Source organism: Lonchura striata, chromosome 24 (assembly GCF_046129695.1).
Source record: "Lonchura striata isolate bLonStr1 chromosome 24, bLonStr1.mat, whole genome shotgun sequence".
Lineage (NCBI taxonomy): Eukaryota > Metazoa > Chordata > Aves > Passeriformes > Estrildidae > Lonchura > Lonchura striata.
Window position 1 is genome coordinate 5374609 of NC_134626.1, and position 17866 is coordinate 5392474.

At 41.1% G+C, this 17866-nt stretch overlaps 1 protein-coding gene across 1 annotated transcript; it reads right to left on the minus strand.

The window, feature by feature from the left end:
• Positions 1-2598: 2598 nt before the first annotated feature.
• TNFRSF1B (TNF receptor superfamily member 1B) lies at positions 2599-17137 on the minus strand. The gene is made up of 10 exons (XM_077788224.1): positions 16894-17137; positions 11121-11223; positions 7917-8045; positions 6736-6885; positions 5926-6019; positions 5656-5843; positions 4842-4916; positions 4283-4320; positions 3480-3747; positions 2599-2940 (listed from the first exon to the last, which is right to left on the minus strand). Exons 1-10 carry the CDS (start codon positions 17023-17025, stop codon positions 2642-2644), a joined length of 1476 nt encoding a protein of 491 aa, XP_077644350.1. The 5' UTR covers positions 17026-17137; the 3' UTR covers positions 2599-2641.
• Between the last annotated feature and the right edge of the window lie 729 nt (positions 17138-17866).

A 17866-nucleotide genomic window follows, 5' to 3' on the forward strand; every position in this document is an offset into this window, starting at 1 on the left:
CTCAGACTGGGCGGATTTGAGGCAGGAACGGGAATGGGCTCAGACTGGACGGGTTTGGGTTCCTCACGGAAATGGGCTCAGACTGGACGGGTTTGGGTTCCTCACGGAAATGGGCTCAGACTGGGTTTGGTTCCCTCACGGAAATGGGCTCAAACAGGGCGGGTTTGGGGCAGGAGCCCTCACGGAAATGGCCTCAGGCAGGGCGGGTTACGAGCAGGAACAGGAATGGACTCAGAGTGGGCGGGTTGGACGGAAATGGGCTCAAACAGGGCGGGTTTGGGGCAGGAATTCTCACTGAAATGGGCTCAGACAGGGCGGGTTTGGGGCAGGAATTCTCACTGAAATGGGCTCAGGGCAGGTTTGGGGCAGGAATTCTCACTGAAATGGGCTCAGACAGGGCGGGTTTGGAGCAGGAATTCTCACTGAAATGGGCTCAGACAGGGCGGGTTTGGGGCAGGAATTCTCACTGAAATTGGCTCAGACAGGGCGGGTTTGGGGCAGGAGCCCTCACTGAAATGGGCTCAAACAGGGCAGGTTTGGGGCAGGAATTCTCACTGAAATGGGCTGCCATAGGGAACCTCTGCAGTGACAGAGCCACATTGGAAATCCTATTTTTGTTTAATAAAGAGGTCAAGAAACTTGAGAATGCATGTATTTATAAAAATACATGTTTTTCTTTTGACACCTGTTTTGTTGTTTGTTTTTTTGGGGTTTTTTAAAAAACATACACAAATGCGAGCTCATTTTTCCTACTTCAACATAAAACTTTGATTTTCTCTCTGTGACAGCTCCTTAATATGAAAACTCAGTACTGTTAACTACTGTAACAGGATCCTCCTTTTTAATATTTTTAAACATCTTCAAAAATCTTCCTTTGCTGCTTCAATATGGCATCAAAAACTTGGATTTTCTCTCTGTGACAGCTCCTTAATATGAAAACTCAGTATTGTTAACTACTGTAATGGGATCCTCCTTTTTAATATTTTTAAACGTCTTCAGAAATCTTCCTTTTCTGCTCCAATATTGTCCCAATAGTGGGAGCTGAAAGAAATATTACAGAGCAAGAGGTTCAAAGAGCTGTGAAAAATTGGGTTCTTGCCTAAATCCTTCAGTAGCTTCAATGTGCCCATTTTCAAAGTGTTTCCTGAAAAATACCTTCAAGTGTAAGTTTAATGCAGATTTGCAAAAAGCTTCTTCACAGCAGAACTACAGACATGTTTGTGAGTTTCAGAAATAGTTGCAGCTTATATAATACCATAGCTTTTGTGGAAGTTTAAAATTTGTATTTTTAGAATCTGAATACTCTTGTAGCAATATTATTCCAAAAGATCATTTACGTCTCAGGCCTCAGAAACAACCACTGTGTCTGGCTTGAGATAGATGAGACAGTTCAGTGGGAAGTGCAGGAATGACAGTCCAGCAGTGTTTTGAGGGCATAAGTCAAGGGTTTTGTGTCACTGTATGACTTCACTCCCATGGGATTCAGGCTCTGGATTGCAGATTCTGGTTGAACGCAGCCACCACAATTGACAGTTAAGTCACAGATGTAAAATATAATTATGGGAAGTGGGTTCCTAAATAGTGGCTTCCAAGCCACTTCATTCAAGGAGGACCTCCATTAATTTTCTGTAAGAGGTGGTTGGAGCTCCAGCATCATCAAGCACTGAAGGAGAACAGGATTTTCAGGTTCTGAGGTTTGAGTAAATTCCATTTATTACGGATAATACTCTACCACCTGAGGGCAGTGACCTATCTGGCAAAGAAAATCACAGGGATCTGCTCTAATAGTCACCAAACAGGGAAAATATTTTGGATTTATGGTTTACCTCAAAAATGAGGTCCGAATTAATTGGGGAAACCCAATTACCTCAGCCAGGATACAAAGGTGACGAACTCTAGGGCTGTCAACAAAAGGAACTTCAAAGATTACAACATTTCAATCTAGGTTTCCCTTCTAAAACAAAATGAACAATGAACTCTGTACATGCAAAGAAATGCTGTTGTTTAGACATAACAGTTGTCATTTTAGTTGTAAAAAATGCTTGTGTAAAAGATTTCACTTCCTGATATATGTACTTGAGAAATTTGGTCTGATAATGAGAAAAAACAAGCTGTAATAATAAAAGAAATATTCAGGAGGATGAGGGAAAATATGACAACTAAGATACAGGGTAGAAAACTGAATGCAATATTTAAAATTCAAATCAAACTGATGATTCCTGAGCATTGAAAGAATGATCATTTAACTCCAGTCGCTTAGAAATGTTTGTCACAGCCATGTTCTTGCACGTGGCAGACCTTGAATAAAAATCATCATCACAAGAAGTCTCAGGAGAAAACTTAATGGCATAAAGTTTGAAAAATAATCCTTTTTGAGTCTGACAAAGGTACTCTTAGGGTATCACAGAAGAAAGGGAGGAGCTGGCCATTCAATTTTAAAAAGTTCCAATGCTTTTTCTTTTAAACTGCAAAGCGACAGAAGACACTAAAAACCTTGAAAGCATCAGTGTCTATATTGATCTGAAATTTCAAATCTCTGTAAGAAAGCTACATTTACCATATGTTTGTTTTATAAGACAAGAGGTTGTTCCTCTTCTTTTCCTCTTTTATCAGTCAATCAGCATATGATCTGTAATTTCCTTTAACTGGTTTTCATCCCATCATCTTGAATACCCAGAGGAACCTTCTTTTCTTCTGGAAGAAAATCTTGGAGTAAATTGTCCTCATTATCCACTGCGATGTGAATTTCAGGTTTTTTGTTCAAGGCATTTTCTTCTTTGGAAAGGAGGGTTTCTTGCCCTGCTGGGGAATAACAGGAGGCGTGCCCGTAATCCCTGCGAGCTGAGCCAGTCTGCTCGGGGCACTGGGAGCTGCAGTCTGCTCTGCAGAATTTAACAATGCACGTCACATTCACCTGCGTTCCTCCACTACCAGAATGTTCTGTCAAATAAACACAGAACACAGAGAATGAAACCAGAACAGGGCACTTGGATTCTTTATCCAGCTCTTTGACTTATTGTTAAAATAGACACTAAATATCTTGTTGTTTCACATAATTTAGTCAAGCTGGTTGAGTTGGTGCTGTAACATTTTGATACCATAAAATCCACATCTCTCTCCAGAAATAAAAAGGCTACCAAAATTAATGCAGAGACCTGGATTGCAAACAATTTCTTGCCCATCTGTTGTCATTTCAAATGCTTTTGACATTGTTCTTTTGTAACTGCTCCCTTTGGGTTCTACTCCCACTCACAGGTAAGTGCCAACCACCTGATCCCTTAGCCCCTAAATACTTCTTTCTGCACTGAGAAAACTCTCTTTACTGTCTCAGGATGGCAACAATTTAAAACCATTTTTTCTTTTCAAAAGTTACTAAATTTTCTCTCTGCAGAACACGACTCAGATGTTTTATGTTGTCATTTAAACTTCTGCTAAAAAGACTCATTGATAAATTTCAAGAGGTTCGGGATCATTACTACCTGAACTCACAGAGCTGTGTCTGTCTCCACTCTGGAATTTAGGACCTTCGGGAGGTGAATGTTGCTGCTGAAACCCTCCTGGGTTTTTCTTTTCATAATTCTTTTTACTTATTGCACTGATGGTTGCAGACCCAGTTGTATTTAGGACACTACTGCTGGACCCAGAAGTTTCCAAGAGATGCTGTTGTTCCTGTTCAGAACTCCTGGAGTTCTGCCATTCTGTATCTCTGACTTCTTTGTCACACTGTTTTTCTGGAGGGGGAAAAGGCTGGAACATTTGCAGAGAAATGCAAAATGTTAATATTTAGGAAAAAAAAAAAAAAAAGGCAACCCACTAGCAAAGAGCTGGTCAGTATTTTGGCAGCTAAAGAAACCACTGATGATTGGAACTAGAGGAGCTTTAAGGTCCCTTCCAGTCCAAGCCTTTCTATAATTAGTTTCATTTGCATAGAGATGAGTGCAAGTAAAATCCGTAACAGCTCATTAGGGGTTCAACAAAATGAACCAGTCTCCTGAAGGCACCCACAGCCCTGCTCTGATTATTAGGGACCAAAGGCTGTCCGATTTAGATATCAAAACCCCACCTGGATTTTACAGCTGTTTTTAGCCTCACACAAAGTGAGGGTGGGACATTATGTGGGATATATAAGGTACATCTTGCACCCTAGCTTGGGGACCAGACCACCCTGTTCTCCAGTTTTCTTGCTGCTGTGCAGTTTTCTTCTACTTGTAATTAAGTGAGAGTTTATGATTTCTGTATAACTTTTAAAGAAATGGAAGAGATGGAAAGAGAGGACACTCACCAAATCTGCTTCTGTAGCTGCTGCCGAGTACACAAGGGCTGCCAGTGAGCAAAGACAGTTTATTAGCACACAAACCTTCCCATTTGCAAGAGCTGCACCCTAAACTAGGCTGAGTGACCCCCTGCTCCTGGAATAAACTTCAAATGTACATTTATTACACACAGTTTGAAAACATTGAAACCTGTATGGTATTCATTTTCTGACTTAAATTTAACCAGGAAGCAAAGAGAAGCCTCTGCACTAGTTCATCATTTTTCTTGTATAGCGTCAGTGAGAAAAAGTATTGATGACAATAAACCATATTCACGTGTGTTTAATTATAACACTTGAAATTCTCTAATATTTAAATGATGAAGTACTGAATATTTAACAAGCTTCAGCAGAAGCACAACTGTTGCACAGCTGTCCAACTCCAAGACTGTTGTGTGTTTAGATGATTACCTAAAATCTGAGGAACAAGACACTAATTTCAATCAACCACCAGGCTCAGGTTAATGGGAAATAAGGCAACACTTAGCAGTTTTTACAGATTTGCTTGTTTTCACTTCATGAATCTTACCTTTTTTTTTTGAGACTACGCAATACCCCAAAATAGCAATTATCAAGACTAATAACAGTGGCCCTGCTACTGCTCCTGAAAATAAATAAAAAGAAGAAAATATTTAACAGATTGATCTAACAAAGGATTGAATTAGAAAAAGGTAGTTTTGTAGTTTCTGTGCATGGCTACAAAAGTATTGTGTATGTCTGACATTCACATTTGATGCCTCAATCGTCAGGCACCAAGGTCTCATTTCAGTCACCACCACTTCATAAAAGTGAATTCTCCTCTCCTGAAGAGTGAGGACAGACTTTTGGCCTTGGTCACAAAAGGTATTTCTCCAGGCAAGCAAGAGTTTGTCACGTACAAGGCCAAGTAGCTCAAAATGCTCCTAAACATCTCTGCCTTCTGGGTGGGCTGTGAACAGGAGAGAACACATCCCCACCTGGGAATGCTGTCAGGATTTATGTCTCAGGAAAGGCTGACAGAAGACTCACAGATCTCTCACCAGGTCAGATTTGCCTCAATCCAGAATTTAAGATACAACCTTTTCTACCAGCTATAGCAGCAATTATCAGGAAATGCCTTGTATAACTTAGATTGGTTTTTTTTATAAATATTTCCAGATTTACAAAGACCATAGAATGCACTGGGGTAGTGCAGATGCACAGGTAAAAACACAGTTCACTACAAGCAATGTCACATTAAATTAATTGAGCTCTTCTGAGGTTCTGTTTGGGTACAGGTGCCTGGTTTTGCACAGACACTGAGAACTAAATATAAACTTGGTTCCTGAGCAGACAAAAGCAACTTTAAATGAGTTAAAGCTCACCGGTGATGTGGGACAGGTCGGGTACAGAGTTTAACGTGACAGCTCGAGTTACTATCTCAGGTTTGTGGGAAGCTGAGCTTTGGGTCAGAAGTAGGTTCAAAACGGTGTGAGGCAGAACTGTGGCTGTTCCTGAGTCACTGCAAACAGTGTCATTCCTGCTGTTCCCAGGAACAGCCACTGATTTACAGCTGCAAGAGACAAAAAGAGAAGTTAGGAACGACAGGAAGCCCTGCACAGTTAAGGCTGCTGTTGGACAGAACGCTGGCTCACATGGTATGGGGTGTGCAGCTGGTGGTGTAGGATTCCTCAGGGGAAAACGTGCCAGGAGGACAAGGTTTGCATTCTGTGTCTGTGCTGTCTGTCCCTTGAAACAAAGAGGAAAAAACTCCAGTTACTTATCTGGTGAGAAACAAGAATGAATAATCAGGTCTGCAAGAGATCCTAGCAGTGATAGAGAACCAGTGCAAAAACAGTCTATAACTGTCACAGAAGACATTCACCCAACCCAAAAACATGATTAACCAGCTGTAAGTTTGGTGCCATTAAAGGCTGCAGACAAAGCTGAGCTTTTCACCAGCCTCACTACCATACTATTGAGTCCTGCATATTTTCAAAATTATTCCTAATTTTTTTTAAATGTTCAGTGTTTTGAATATTTTAAAATTATTTATCATTTTGAGACAGATGTATTATCAGGGTGGTGGATTCCATCAATTAATAAAACCAGATCAATTCTGCAGGACAGCATAGAGTCATCATTAGTTACTGTACCCAAAATTCCATCTGAAGTTATTTTCCAAGGATTTAAGGAGTGATTAAGTGACCCTGGATCTCAGTCACTTGTACAGAATAAATCACCCAGTAGAGCAAAACGAAGATGAAGTTGGATTGGGAACTTTCTGATATACGACAGTAAGAAATTGCAATATGTCACTTTGGATATACCTCTGGAGAATACTGTTACTCTGGTTAGTGCCCACTTGCTAAGAATGTAAAAATAAACCCTAAAAGGAATGCACAACTGTAGGGAATTAGGCCAGAGTAAGTGTGCAGTAAGCAGAGTGTTTAAAATCAAATTACCTCTTCTGGAAACCCGGTAGCCTTTGCCACATTTTTTATGTGTTCTACAGAGTTCACAGTACTCGTCCAGCTTGGAAACACAGTACTTGTGGGGTGGGCAGCTACAGATTCTGTCCTGGGACCTAGTGCATGTTTGATTCTGTACAAGCCCTGGTTTTAAAACAAAAATAAAGCAAGATGTCATTGACAACATTTAAAATCACAATGTTTCCAGTGAACATGAGGTGATGTTTGCATACAAGTGGGCTTGTATAACACCATAAACCAAATGTGTTATAGGCCCCAATGTCTGCCTTTTCAGAAGTTTTCTCTCTCTAGGCAAGGAGAAATTTGCACCTGCAGTTGTGTTACATTTTGTCATAACCCCAAACGTGGCCATTTGTGTCACCACTGCCATACCTGGGGGCCACACTGAGATTTTCAGTCTCTGCAGATCATGTCACTGTATTTAATGTGTTTGGAGATTTTACTACAGATATTTTCATATTGTAATTAACCAGCTTTGTAAGATTATCTATTTATATGAGCTCAAAGGTCCTTTCAACTTAGACTGTATCCTTAAAACTTACTTCTCAGTGAATCAAGTATATAATGTTCCACACCAATTTCCATTAGAAATAATGGAGAACAGAATGAGTTAATTAATGGAGGTAATCTATTAGCCCAAAGTACAGGTGTTGGTACAATGTTCTACCTTAGGTACTGTTAAGCTGCTACAGTGAACAGAACCAGGGTGCTCTCACTGACTGCTGCTTTGCAAAATAAATAAGAGGAATATCACAACCCCTGTTTGCTGTTGTCACTTCAGCAGGCAAAATGAGAAATGGCAGGATGTTGGAAATGTAATTATCCATTTACCCATGTCCAAGTCAGGTCTTAAGGTCTCTTGATGGGATGTTGTAAGCAGGAACTTATTCTACTGATGGCATTTGGAATATTTTATTGATGTAGTGCCTTAGATTTTAATAATATAAGATTGGTGTCTCATTTTGAGGACTTAAAAAGAAAGAGCCAGGGCTCCCTGCAAGACTTTTCCTTGATTCCTATCCCCAAATATTATACATTCCAAAAGCATGAGGACTACACAAGTTATTGACAAAATCTCCTGGGTTTTTTAGGAGAAAAGACAAGGTTAAACCAAGCTCAGTTTTGAGCAAGCCTCTTTACTGATCCAAGCTTACCTTTCCTGCAGGGTGGTGAGCAGGCAAAGCACTGTGGAGAATGATTCCAGATTGCTGTGTAAGTTTTAGGTCTGCAGGGGCTGCACTTGGTGTCCACGGTGTGACTGCAGCTCCCTGTCCTATACTGACCTGTTAAAAGAAAAATAACCCAAACCAAAACAGAGAAAACATCCCACTGGAAAAGATCACGAGGAATTAAGTCTCATTCTGAGCTGTAGAATCCTTTCCCTTCACTGACATTTTCAGATTGGTATCATACACCATACATTGATGTAGAGGACTGCATGTCTCCACAGGGAAAGTCTGATTTATGTCCATCCACATTTGACCCTTTTTCCTACATTTAGTTCAGTGGATTCCAGACACATTCAAAACAAGGCAGCCTCAGTCCTGAACAAAACCCTTAGGTGCAGCTACCACAAAACATAAACCAAACATTTTACCTTGGCAGAAGCTGTTTTGTGGTGAACACGTGGAGGTGTTTCACAACCTCAGGCACACGCCAGAATGATGTGCCTGAGTGAGACCCTTACTGCTATTACAGGCAGTGAGTGGAGACATCAAGTCACATCACAAACAGGCCTGAATTGGAACTTCACCACTTGTCACTATGAAAGGGACACGAGCCCACTGTTTCTTCCTCACCTCTCCATCCAGCCCTAACAGAGCCAAGCAGGGAGTTTCTGAAACCTGACTACCTGGAGCTCTCTCCATTCCATCGAGAGGGTGAGGGTCTACTCATCCTCTGGACCCCTTCAGAGGTCCTAATAAAGATTCTTAGTGGAACCCCATACAAGGACTCCATCCTTCGTTCTGCCTCCAAACACACGGAGGGCTGCAGTCACTCGGCGAGAGCGCAGAGGTGCCTGTGCCACCAGGATGTTCTTTGAAGGACATTTCTCCAGGAGAGTCTGCCTGTGCCACCAGTGTCCTTCTAAGGACATTTCTCCAGGAGGGTCTGCCTGTGCCACCAGGATGTTCTTTGAAGGACATTTCTCCAGGAGGGTCTGCCTGTGCCACCAGTGTCCTTCTAAGGACATTTCTCCAGGAGGGTCGTAGCACTCTGACCAGCACCCACTTCCTGCCATGACAGCTGGCATTCCAGACAAAGTCAAAAGCTATCACAGGTGGTTTTGATTTACTAAAATATGAATATCGATCTAATATCGATATCCAACTGAGACAGACAAAAACTCTCTAACAGTTTAAAGTTAGAAAGTGTACGTTTCTTGCAATGGCTGGGCAGTACGTGGGATGACTCCCTAATGAGCACTGTGAAAATCACAGGTGTTACAAAGCCTTTTTATTTACAGAAATCTTGAATACACAAAATATGAATGCATATTCATATCCCTGTCCCCTCCTCTGCTGCACTCCATATGCTAATTGGCAAAAAAGCCATTAAGCATTCGTAGTTCTGTTCCCTGAAATGAGCTGGAGATTCATTTGGGAGGGGTTTCCAAAATGAGGAAGTAAAATAAGTCTTCCTCGTTCTGACCTTTCTACCTTTCTCATGCATACGTGAGAGATGAATCCTTGTGGTTTTCCTGTGTTCAATGGATTCTTCAAGTATGGGAAGTCTGCAACTGTTTTGTGTCCCTGAGATCTGTTTATCACATTCTGTTTTTCATTATAAGCACAGCTACCCAAACATAAAGTTGACAAGCAATGAGTTAATAGATCCTGGATCTCTTATCTAAGATCCAGCTACTGTTAACTATGAACAAAATCTTTCTATCTACTTCCACTAACTCAGCAACATCTAATTTAATTATCATCTTAACTTTCCTAAAATCCTTAATTCTTCAAAATTAATGCCTCAGTTTCTCCAAAGCTTCTCACCACCAACAGAGTTTGTACTATTTCTCACATTTAGTACAGTGGTGAGAACATGTAAATATGAGTTCCAACACATTAATTTTGGAGAAAACACCTCAATTGCCATTTCCCTTTCATGTGAAAGGAGAAAGAAGATAAAAGTCAATGTCTCATATCCTTTACAAAAATATCCTGGAAAACATACTCAGGAAGCAGAAATAACACTGAAAAATTGTTAGAGGTGCTTGGAGAATCTGTTTTTCAAAAGAAGAGGCCCTGTAGGTGAGCCAAATTAATTCTTTCCAAAGACTTTGTTTTTCCCTGTATTGAATTAAAGCTTTACATTCTGCATCCTACATCCTGCTAATGATCTAGGCTGATTCACTGAACACCACATAGCACAACTGAAAAGTTTTACTTATGAATTACCATCTTTCATCTGTCATGAACAAAGGAAGTTTGACAGATCTATCTAGATAATTTCAGTTAATTCAAGAAACTGCAGCTGTTTCAGTAAATACTGATTTCCTGTTTAAACTTCCGGATCTGACAGACACTTGGCATTTGTGGAGACAAATTTTCTTTGCTCAGCATGTTCATTGCTCAAAGGAAGAAAAGGCAGGGTTTTTTTGGGGTTTTTTTTTGTTGGTTTTTTTTTTCTGTATCTAATATAATAATATAGTTGCTACTTGTTGCAAAAACTCTACTACCAAAATCTCCAAAGTACGTTACTATCCCCCACAAAAAAACAATCTCAAAACCCACAGACAATGACTTTGGCTGACTACAAGTCACTCAAAATCACCCCTGGAGTGTAGGACATGACAGCTCAGAGCAGACAGTGTCTGCAGTCCTGTCCCCAGTCTGACAGAGTTCTGCAGTGTCTGATTTACAGGAAAAGACAACAACTCCCTTAATGAGCAAAAATTGATGGAAAACCCCTTAGATAAGTGACATTATCATAGTACAAAACCCAAGCTTTACTTCATGCCCTGTTTTACAACACATAATTTTATTGGTGGGCTTGAGTCTGTGTTGCCTAATTTTTGTAATTCCTTTAGTGAGCTGTTGCTTCCCCTCCAATGTTGACTAAAATTACTTTAATTACTTTAATGAAAACCTCATGCAGAGCTGTGCTTACACAAGCTCAGAACCTACCTCCTGGTAAGCCCCAGCACAGTTAAACTTGTAGGAAAATTCCAGTTCTGATGGACAATGTGCCTCTTTTGCAGATATTTTGCAGTCATAGTGTTTTGTTGTCTTTGTTGAGGAAGAATGCATTAAACAGCAAAAATCTGATGCACTTTAGAGGTATAAGTAATCAAAATACACCTGAAAACTGAGTGACTTTGGCTGTGTAAAGTAATGGTTTGAATTATAACCTACCTGGAGGGCACTGGCTGCAGCATTTATTAAGTTCTTCATGGTAGAATTCAGTGCTGGGATTGTTGCATTGTGCAAACCGTGGCGTGTAAGGTAATGAATATTCCTAGGAGAAATCAAGGGGAAGTCATGAGTCACAAGCCCATTCTGATCCGGAATTAGAGGCTCAAAAGAGACAAATACCTCGAGACCAGTGCAATCACAAGCACCTTCCTTTCCAAGGCACCAATGTAGCTCCAGTGGAACAAACACAGCAGATGCCAAGAGGCTGCAGGGCACTGAGCAGCTCATGAGCTGCATGTGATTGTTCTGAGGTTCCTCAGTTTTCCAAAGATCCACCACCACAAACAAAGGGATTTCTCCAGGTTTTAGGTTCAAAAGAGTGCAGTGGAGCTATGGGATTAGCATCATATCTGTTCATTACTGCATCCTCCAAACCAAAGGGCTGAGTGCCTTATCCTCAGCTGCCATGGCTCAAACAACATTTGGCAAAACAGAAATTCCCACCTGTGGGTTTGTGGGAGAACCATTTACTCTAAAGTGGCTCAAAAACTTCAGTCAACCTTTCCAAAGAAAAGAGGAAAAGGCTTTTATCTTTCCAGACACTCTGTGATTCCTTCCTGAGCAAGAAAGGCGTTGATGTTTTGAAAATGATGTCTCAAAAAACTGCACAGCTGCTTCAAGAAGCAGCACCTTTGCAGAAGGTGCAGACAAATATGCAGATTAAATGCATTAGAGACAATCATGAAATGCAGGGTGCCTAATTTCAGCTCACACTGATGAGCCCAGCTCAACGACTTCAATGAACAAGTGTCAAATTATTTGATGACTTACTATTTTCAAAGGGAAAAACACACTCACTTCAACAAGGCTCCTGTGTAGGTAGGACAGGCGTAGGAGTTTTCTGCTAGACCAAAAAGGCACTGTTAAAAAAGGATGTGACACTGCTCAGCTTTAAGGCATCATTGCAGTCTGAAGAGATTGCTCCATGCATAATCTACACACATTTAGAGGAATCATTACTAAAACAAAACCAAAAAAAAAAAAAAAAAAAAAAAAAAACAGGAACAAAATCTTGGGAAGCTGGTAATGAAAATATCCTTCCACCTTGTTGAATAACATGTTGAATATCTAGTGTGTCTTCACACTACTGACAAAGGAGATTAACATTTCCCACACTCAGCAATTGCTTAAAGGGAATTTCCTTATGCAGCTCATTGAAATATTCTACCTTTTATTTAGCTGTGATCAGAAACAGGATTTTGTCAACCTACTCAATAGCCAGTGTCAAAAAAAACCCCTTTTCTGAGAATGTGAAGGCAGAGAAAAGTCTTCTTGAGTTTAGATATCATAGGATGGACAATGATAAAACTTGATAAAACCTGTTTGCAGACCTGTGCTGACACTAAAATTTGATGAAGGAGAAAAGAGCTCTGCTCTCATCAAAAGTATTTTTTATTAAGTTACTCTTTTATTAGAAGAGGAAAGATCAAGTGTTGTCATCCCATTTGTGTAGTCACTATGATCAACTCCATTAAAACAAGCAGTTGAGAGCCTTTTCAGTGAAGTTTATGTTTAGCTTCACTGCAAGAGCAGATGGGGGGGAAAAAAAGGAGAAATGCAATAAACCACATCACAAATGACCCTGCTGGTGAGGCTTCCTGGCAAAAAAAAAAAAAAAAAAAATTATCTCATGCTCTTCCCTGTCTGTTGTAAATCCTGCCCTGTGAGCTACAGAGACAGGATAAGCTGTCAGATGCTGGCTTCACACCTGTTTCTCTGAAGTTGTGCTTGGAAGGATCTCTCCACTGTCTGATACAATCTCCCTGAAATTTTAGCTGATGAGCTGTGGCTCTCAGTGACTTATAATTGACAATTTCTTCCCAAATGTCCTCAGAGAACATTATGGGAAATGAAAAGGGAGTTGTGACTGGCTTAGAAACGATTTACACAGCCACAGCCACGTGCTCAGCTTGGTTTGCCCTGGAAGGATTCCATTCATTTGGTAGATCCCAATTTTCTGGCACTGTCACCAGTCCTAAAGGCTGAGTTGGGCCATATAAGATTTCTGTCTGGCATCCAGATGCATTGGCTATTTTGCACTGAAGACTGATGAGTAGAGGCCAGATTCTATTTCACAACCTTTGCATTTTTCTAGTGTTTGTATCTCTCACAAGTCCCTATTTTACCCTGTTTTTACTTTAATTCAGTGTCCTACAAGCAGATTGTGTGAAGGGAAACTAACCTGATGCTGTACATTTTGCATTACTGGTTCAGAACTTCTCAGTTTAGGTAGCATTGTCTAATGGCAGCTAATTTAAAAGAAATTTATAAGGACAAAATTAAGACTTTGGAAGACTTAATTTAATTTAGATACAAGAAGAAATAAAATGCCTCATCTATCAGCAGAGGCGCAAACATTTTTAAACACAAAATTCAGTCTGGCTCTATGCACATCAAATGAAGCAATACATTTTGGCATAGAAATGGGTAAACTATGTTTGCCTTTGACTTTATAACTCACTAGGGAGATTTTTGCAATGCCCTGCATCAAGCAATAACTAAAATGTTGCATACACAGAGTCAGGGACTCCAGACTCTTTGGAATTCCTGCATTGTTTGGATCATTTTCCTGCTTGCACTACAGAGATTACTATACAGGTGACCTAATTTGTCCCTGGAGAGGAGTGGGTTAACTGTAACCTCCACACCAACTGAGAGGACTTTATGTGTAATTAAATTTAACTATCTTAAATAATAAAAATAAAACATGCTAATATAATGGAGGAATCTATATAAATCCATTCATATAACACTCATGTTCACTCAAGGCCATTTAAACAAAGATATTTAAGCATATATTTTAATCCTAATTCACCTCTACATTTCTGTTGATCTCCTTTTCATACATTTGCCTTCCAACTCAAGCTGTGAGTCAGAGGAGTCTGAAGAGGAACTGCATTAGTGTACAAAGTTCTTGACACACGTGAAACCACAATGAAGTCACTGAGGTCTCTGTTAGATAAAATCTGTTTCTATGGAAAGGACTTGAGACACAGAGACACTATTTTGCTGAGCTACCAGACCTACCAGAGGCAGGAAAAAACAGAATTCTGTCTAAAATACTTAAACTTATCCTTTAAAAAAAAAAAAAAAAAAAATCTGTTGAAGTTGAGTTACCAGATAACAACGTCACCCAAATCAGCTGGAGCTGTATCAGGCTGTACCAACTTTACTCAATCCATAAAGTTTCTTTCAAAGCTGCTGTGCTGCACATCTCTCAAAGATTGCAGTCCATTATGTGAATTATTCTCTATATTGCACTTTACTTGTGTAAAGCAGGAGTCCTTGCAGAGCCACACACCAACAGATTTACATCCCCCCTCCCTGGGAGTCGGTGTCTCTTTGCTGTCAGGAATTCTGCTTCATTGCCACTCAGCACCAGAATATGAAAACATCTTCCCATGAGAAAGCAGGGGGATGCACAGAATATGGAAGCTGTTCACAACATGCAAGAATTGTAAGTCTAAGTTTGTAGAAGACAAGGTATATTTTATAATATATCTATTTGGAAAAACATATTTCACCAGTTATTCTCTTTGAAAACTTTAAGCTATTACTGATAAGTTTGGTGATTCAATTGTTCAAAATGGCAAAAATAATGTTCAGTTCCTGTGTCTAACACAAGGACCAAGGCTGGGAACTTTCAGAGTCTCCCAGAGAAAAAACCCAAGAAGTAGTGTCACTCAAGAGCTATTGCTTTACCAGTTTGTCTCCCTCAAAAATAAAGTCTTCTTTAACAAATCACTGTTAAAATTTATATAACAGGCATGGGTTTTTCTCCAGCTCTGTGGCAGGTGTGGTATTCTAAAACTATGGTATTTAATTTTCTAACATTACATATAAGCTTTTCCTTATTTTATCACAGTGCAAAAAGTGATGCTGAAAGTTTCTGTCATTATTTCCATCGTTATGTTTTGGTGATATTTAGAGTGAGAGGAGAGCTAATTCCACTTGAACCAAAGTCCCTTGCTCAGCACAAAACATGACAAACTTAAATTCTGGTGATAAGTTCTGCTACAATCTGTTCTTACTATTCTGCTACAATAAGTTCTTTCTCTATCTGCTTTATCCTATCAATTGCAAGGTGTCCAGTAAATCAGGTTCAAAACACTCTCACCTTAAAATCAGAGCTGAATTAAAAATTAGCAGAAAAAGTTAAAATAATTATTTTTAAATATTACCAGTTCACTGTAGCACCCTGGACTCCCTAAAAGACCACTGTGTAATTCCAGGTTCAATACATATTCTGACATCCTCACCTGATTTCACTGACCCTTTATTCTATCCAGCCTAAATTCCTGTGATTAAATAAACATGTAAATAATATAATTATCCCATGAGAACACAGTGACCTGGACATCTCAGCAACATTTCCATTTTTATCTTCACAATCCTGAACATTTTAAAACCAGATAGAAAAGTGCTACCAAGACACCAGCACATACTGTAAATGCAGGTGAACCCAATGGGAAGAAATGCTGATGTCTGATTCAATTCAGAAGGCTGAGTTATTTCTTTATTATAACTATATTAAAATACATTAATATACTATATAAAAGGAGGATATTAAAACTATATATTATTTTTTCTGACCCTATCTCTAACTCAACTCATGACCCTCTCTGAGAGTCCAGCCCCAGGTGGGTTGGATTGGCCATCAAGCTCAAAAAATCCTCACCAGAATCCAACAAAGCAATCACTCCAGGTAAACAATTCTCCAAACACATTCCACAAGGAGCAGAAATAGAAATTGTTTTCTCTTTCATTTCTCTCTGTGCACCTCTATGAAAAATCCTAAAAGAGAGAGATATGTGCTTACCACAAGTACAGAAAATACTGAGTGGAAGGCAAACAGATCCCATTGAGCTTTTTTGGCTGACACAGTTACAAACCCTCCTGGCCAAGGAGTGCTGCAGCTGGATATGGAACAGGACAAGGAAGGGGAACAGCAACAGCTGCAGCACATCAGATCTTCGCTGCAAGTTAAAAGGTTTTTCTATTTAAATAGGGAAGAGTTCTAGGGAACCAACGGAGAACAAGTTCTTCCTGTGTAAACAATGTAATATAGATATGGGTTTACACTCTGCAATTGCCAGGATGCTCACCACGTTTTTTTTACAAACATTCAAATAAGCCTGCAAAATCAACGTATTTCCAATGAAAATCCAGGAAAAAAATATTAGTCAAGAAGCCAAGAAGCAACAACAACATAGACAAAGGCTGAGCTTTGAAGTTCTAAGAATGAGATTGTTGTAGAGATCACGGTGAATCCAGCCCAAGCCCAGGGGCACAGAGGTGACAAGGGACAGACAGGAGACAAAGGACAGGTGACAAGGGACAGACAGGGGACAAGGGACAGGAGACAAAGGACCGGTGACAAGGGACAGGGGACAAGGGGCAGACAGGGGACAAGGGGCAGGAGACAAAGGACCAGTGACAAGGGACAGGAGACAGGTGACAAGGGACAGGTGACAAGGGACAGAGAGGAGACAAAGGACAGGTGACAAGGGGCAGACAGGGGACAAGGGGCAGGAGACAAAGGACAGGTGACAAGGGGCAGACAGGGGACAAGGGGCGGGCAGGTGACAAACGCCGCAGTGAGACGCTGCCCGCCCGCCGCGCATCTCCCGAGCGGCACCACCGGGCGATGCCCGCCCGCGTTTCCCCGCTGCGCTCCCGCTTTGCAGCATCGCCCCCGCCCGGTCCCGCTCACCCGCCCGGCTGCGGCGCCGATCAGCGCCGGGATCGGTCCCGGGAGCAGCACCGGGAGCAGCGCCGGGATCGGTCCCAGGAGCATCGCCGGGATTGGACCCAGGAGCATCGCCGGGATCGGTCCCAGGAGCATCACAGGGCTCGGTCCCAGGAGCAGCACCGGGTCGGACCCAGGAGCGGCCCCGGGAGCGGCCCCATCGCCGCCGCTGCGGGGCGGGCCGGCTCCGGCTCCGGCTCCGGCTCCGGCTCCGGCTCCGGCTCCTCCCCGGGCGGCCCCAGGAGCGGCCGCGCATCCCCGCGGCTCTGTGAGCATCCGAGTGCTTCGCCCCACTGCGTTCCAGTATTCATTAATGCTCACCCTACTGAAACGTAAATTTTAAGGAATTTAGAGATTTTAGAGGAGCTAAGATTTCAGTTAGAGACAAGCCTTACTAGAGTTAATTAAAATAAATGAGTAGGCCTTGATGAAGTTAGGAGTTAGTAGTTAACTAATAATTTACTGCTTGTCAGCACAAGGTTTAGTTAGCTGGGTTTATAATGAAGAATACACAAACTGACAAATAGAACATAAGACAATTGTGGCCTCCTCTGTTCTGAAACCAATTGAAGACAAGGAATGGGAGTTCTACCTAGAGTTCATTTGTCATATTGGCACTGAAAAGGTAGAAAGGTCAGAACGAGGAAGATTTCATTGACTTCCTCATTTTGGGACCCCTCCCCATGAAAGGGACACCGACCTATTCCAAGGAACAAACCACGCATGCTGAATGGCTTTTGGAGTGATCAGCATACAAAGCAAGGAATGGGATGTACCAAAATGATGAATATGTATTTGTATTTGGGTATTCAATACTTATATGGATAAAAGGGTTCTGTAATCACCTGGAAGCTGCGGTGTGGATTTGGGAGCAATCCCACACACAATAAACACACACTTTTTAACTTTAAACTGTTAGAGAGTTTTTGTCCGTCAC

Bases quoted from the DNA above. Each gene is read 5' to 3' on its own strand.
- TNFRSF1B (XM_077788224.1), bottom strand. From the start codon at position 17,025: ATGCTCCTGGGACCGATCCCGGCGATGCTCCTGGGTCCAATCCCGGCG. The intron at 6,020-6,735 runs GTAATTTGATTT...CTTTGTTTCAAG, and splicing joins CTACCGGGTTTCCAGAAGAG to GGACAGACAGCACAGACACA. The intron at 4,917-5,655 runs GTGAGCTTTAAC...ATTTATTTTCAG, and splicing joins CGACCTGTCCCACATCACCG to GAGCAGTAGCAGGGCCACTG.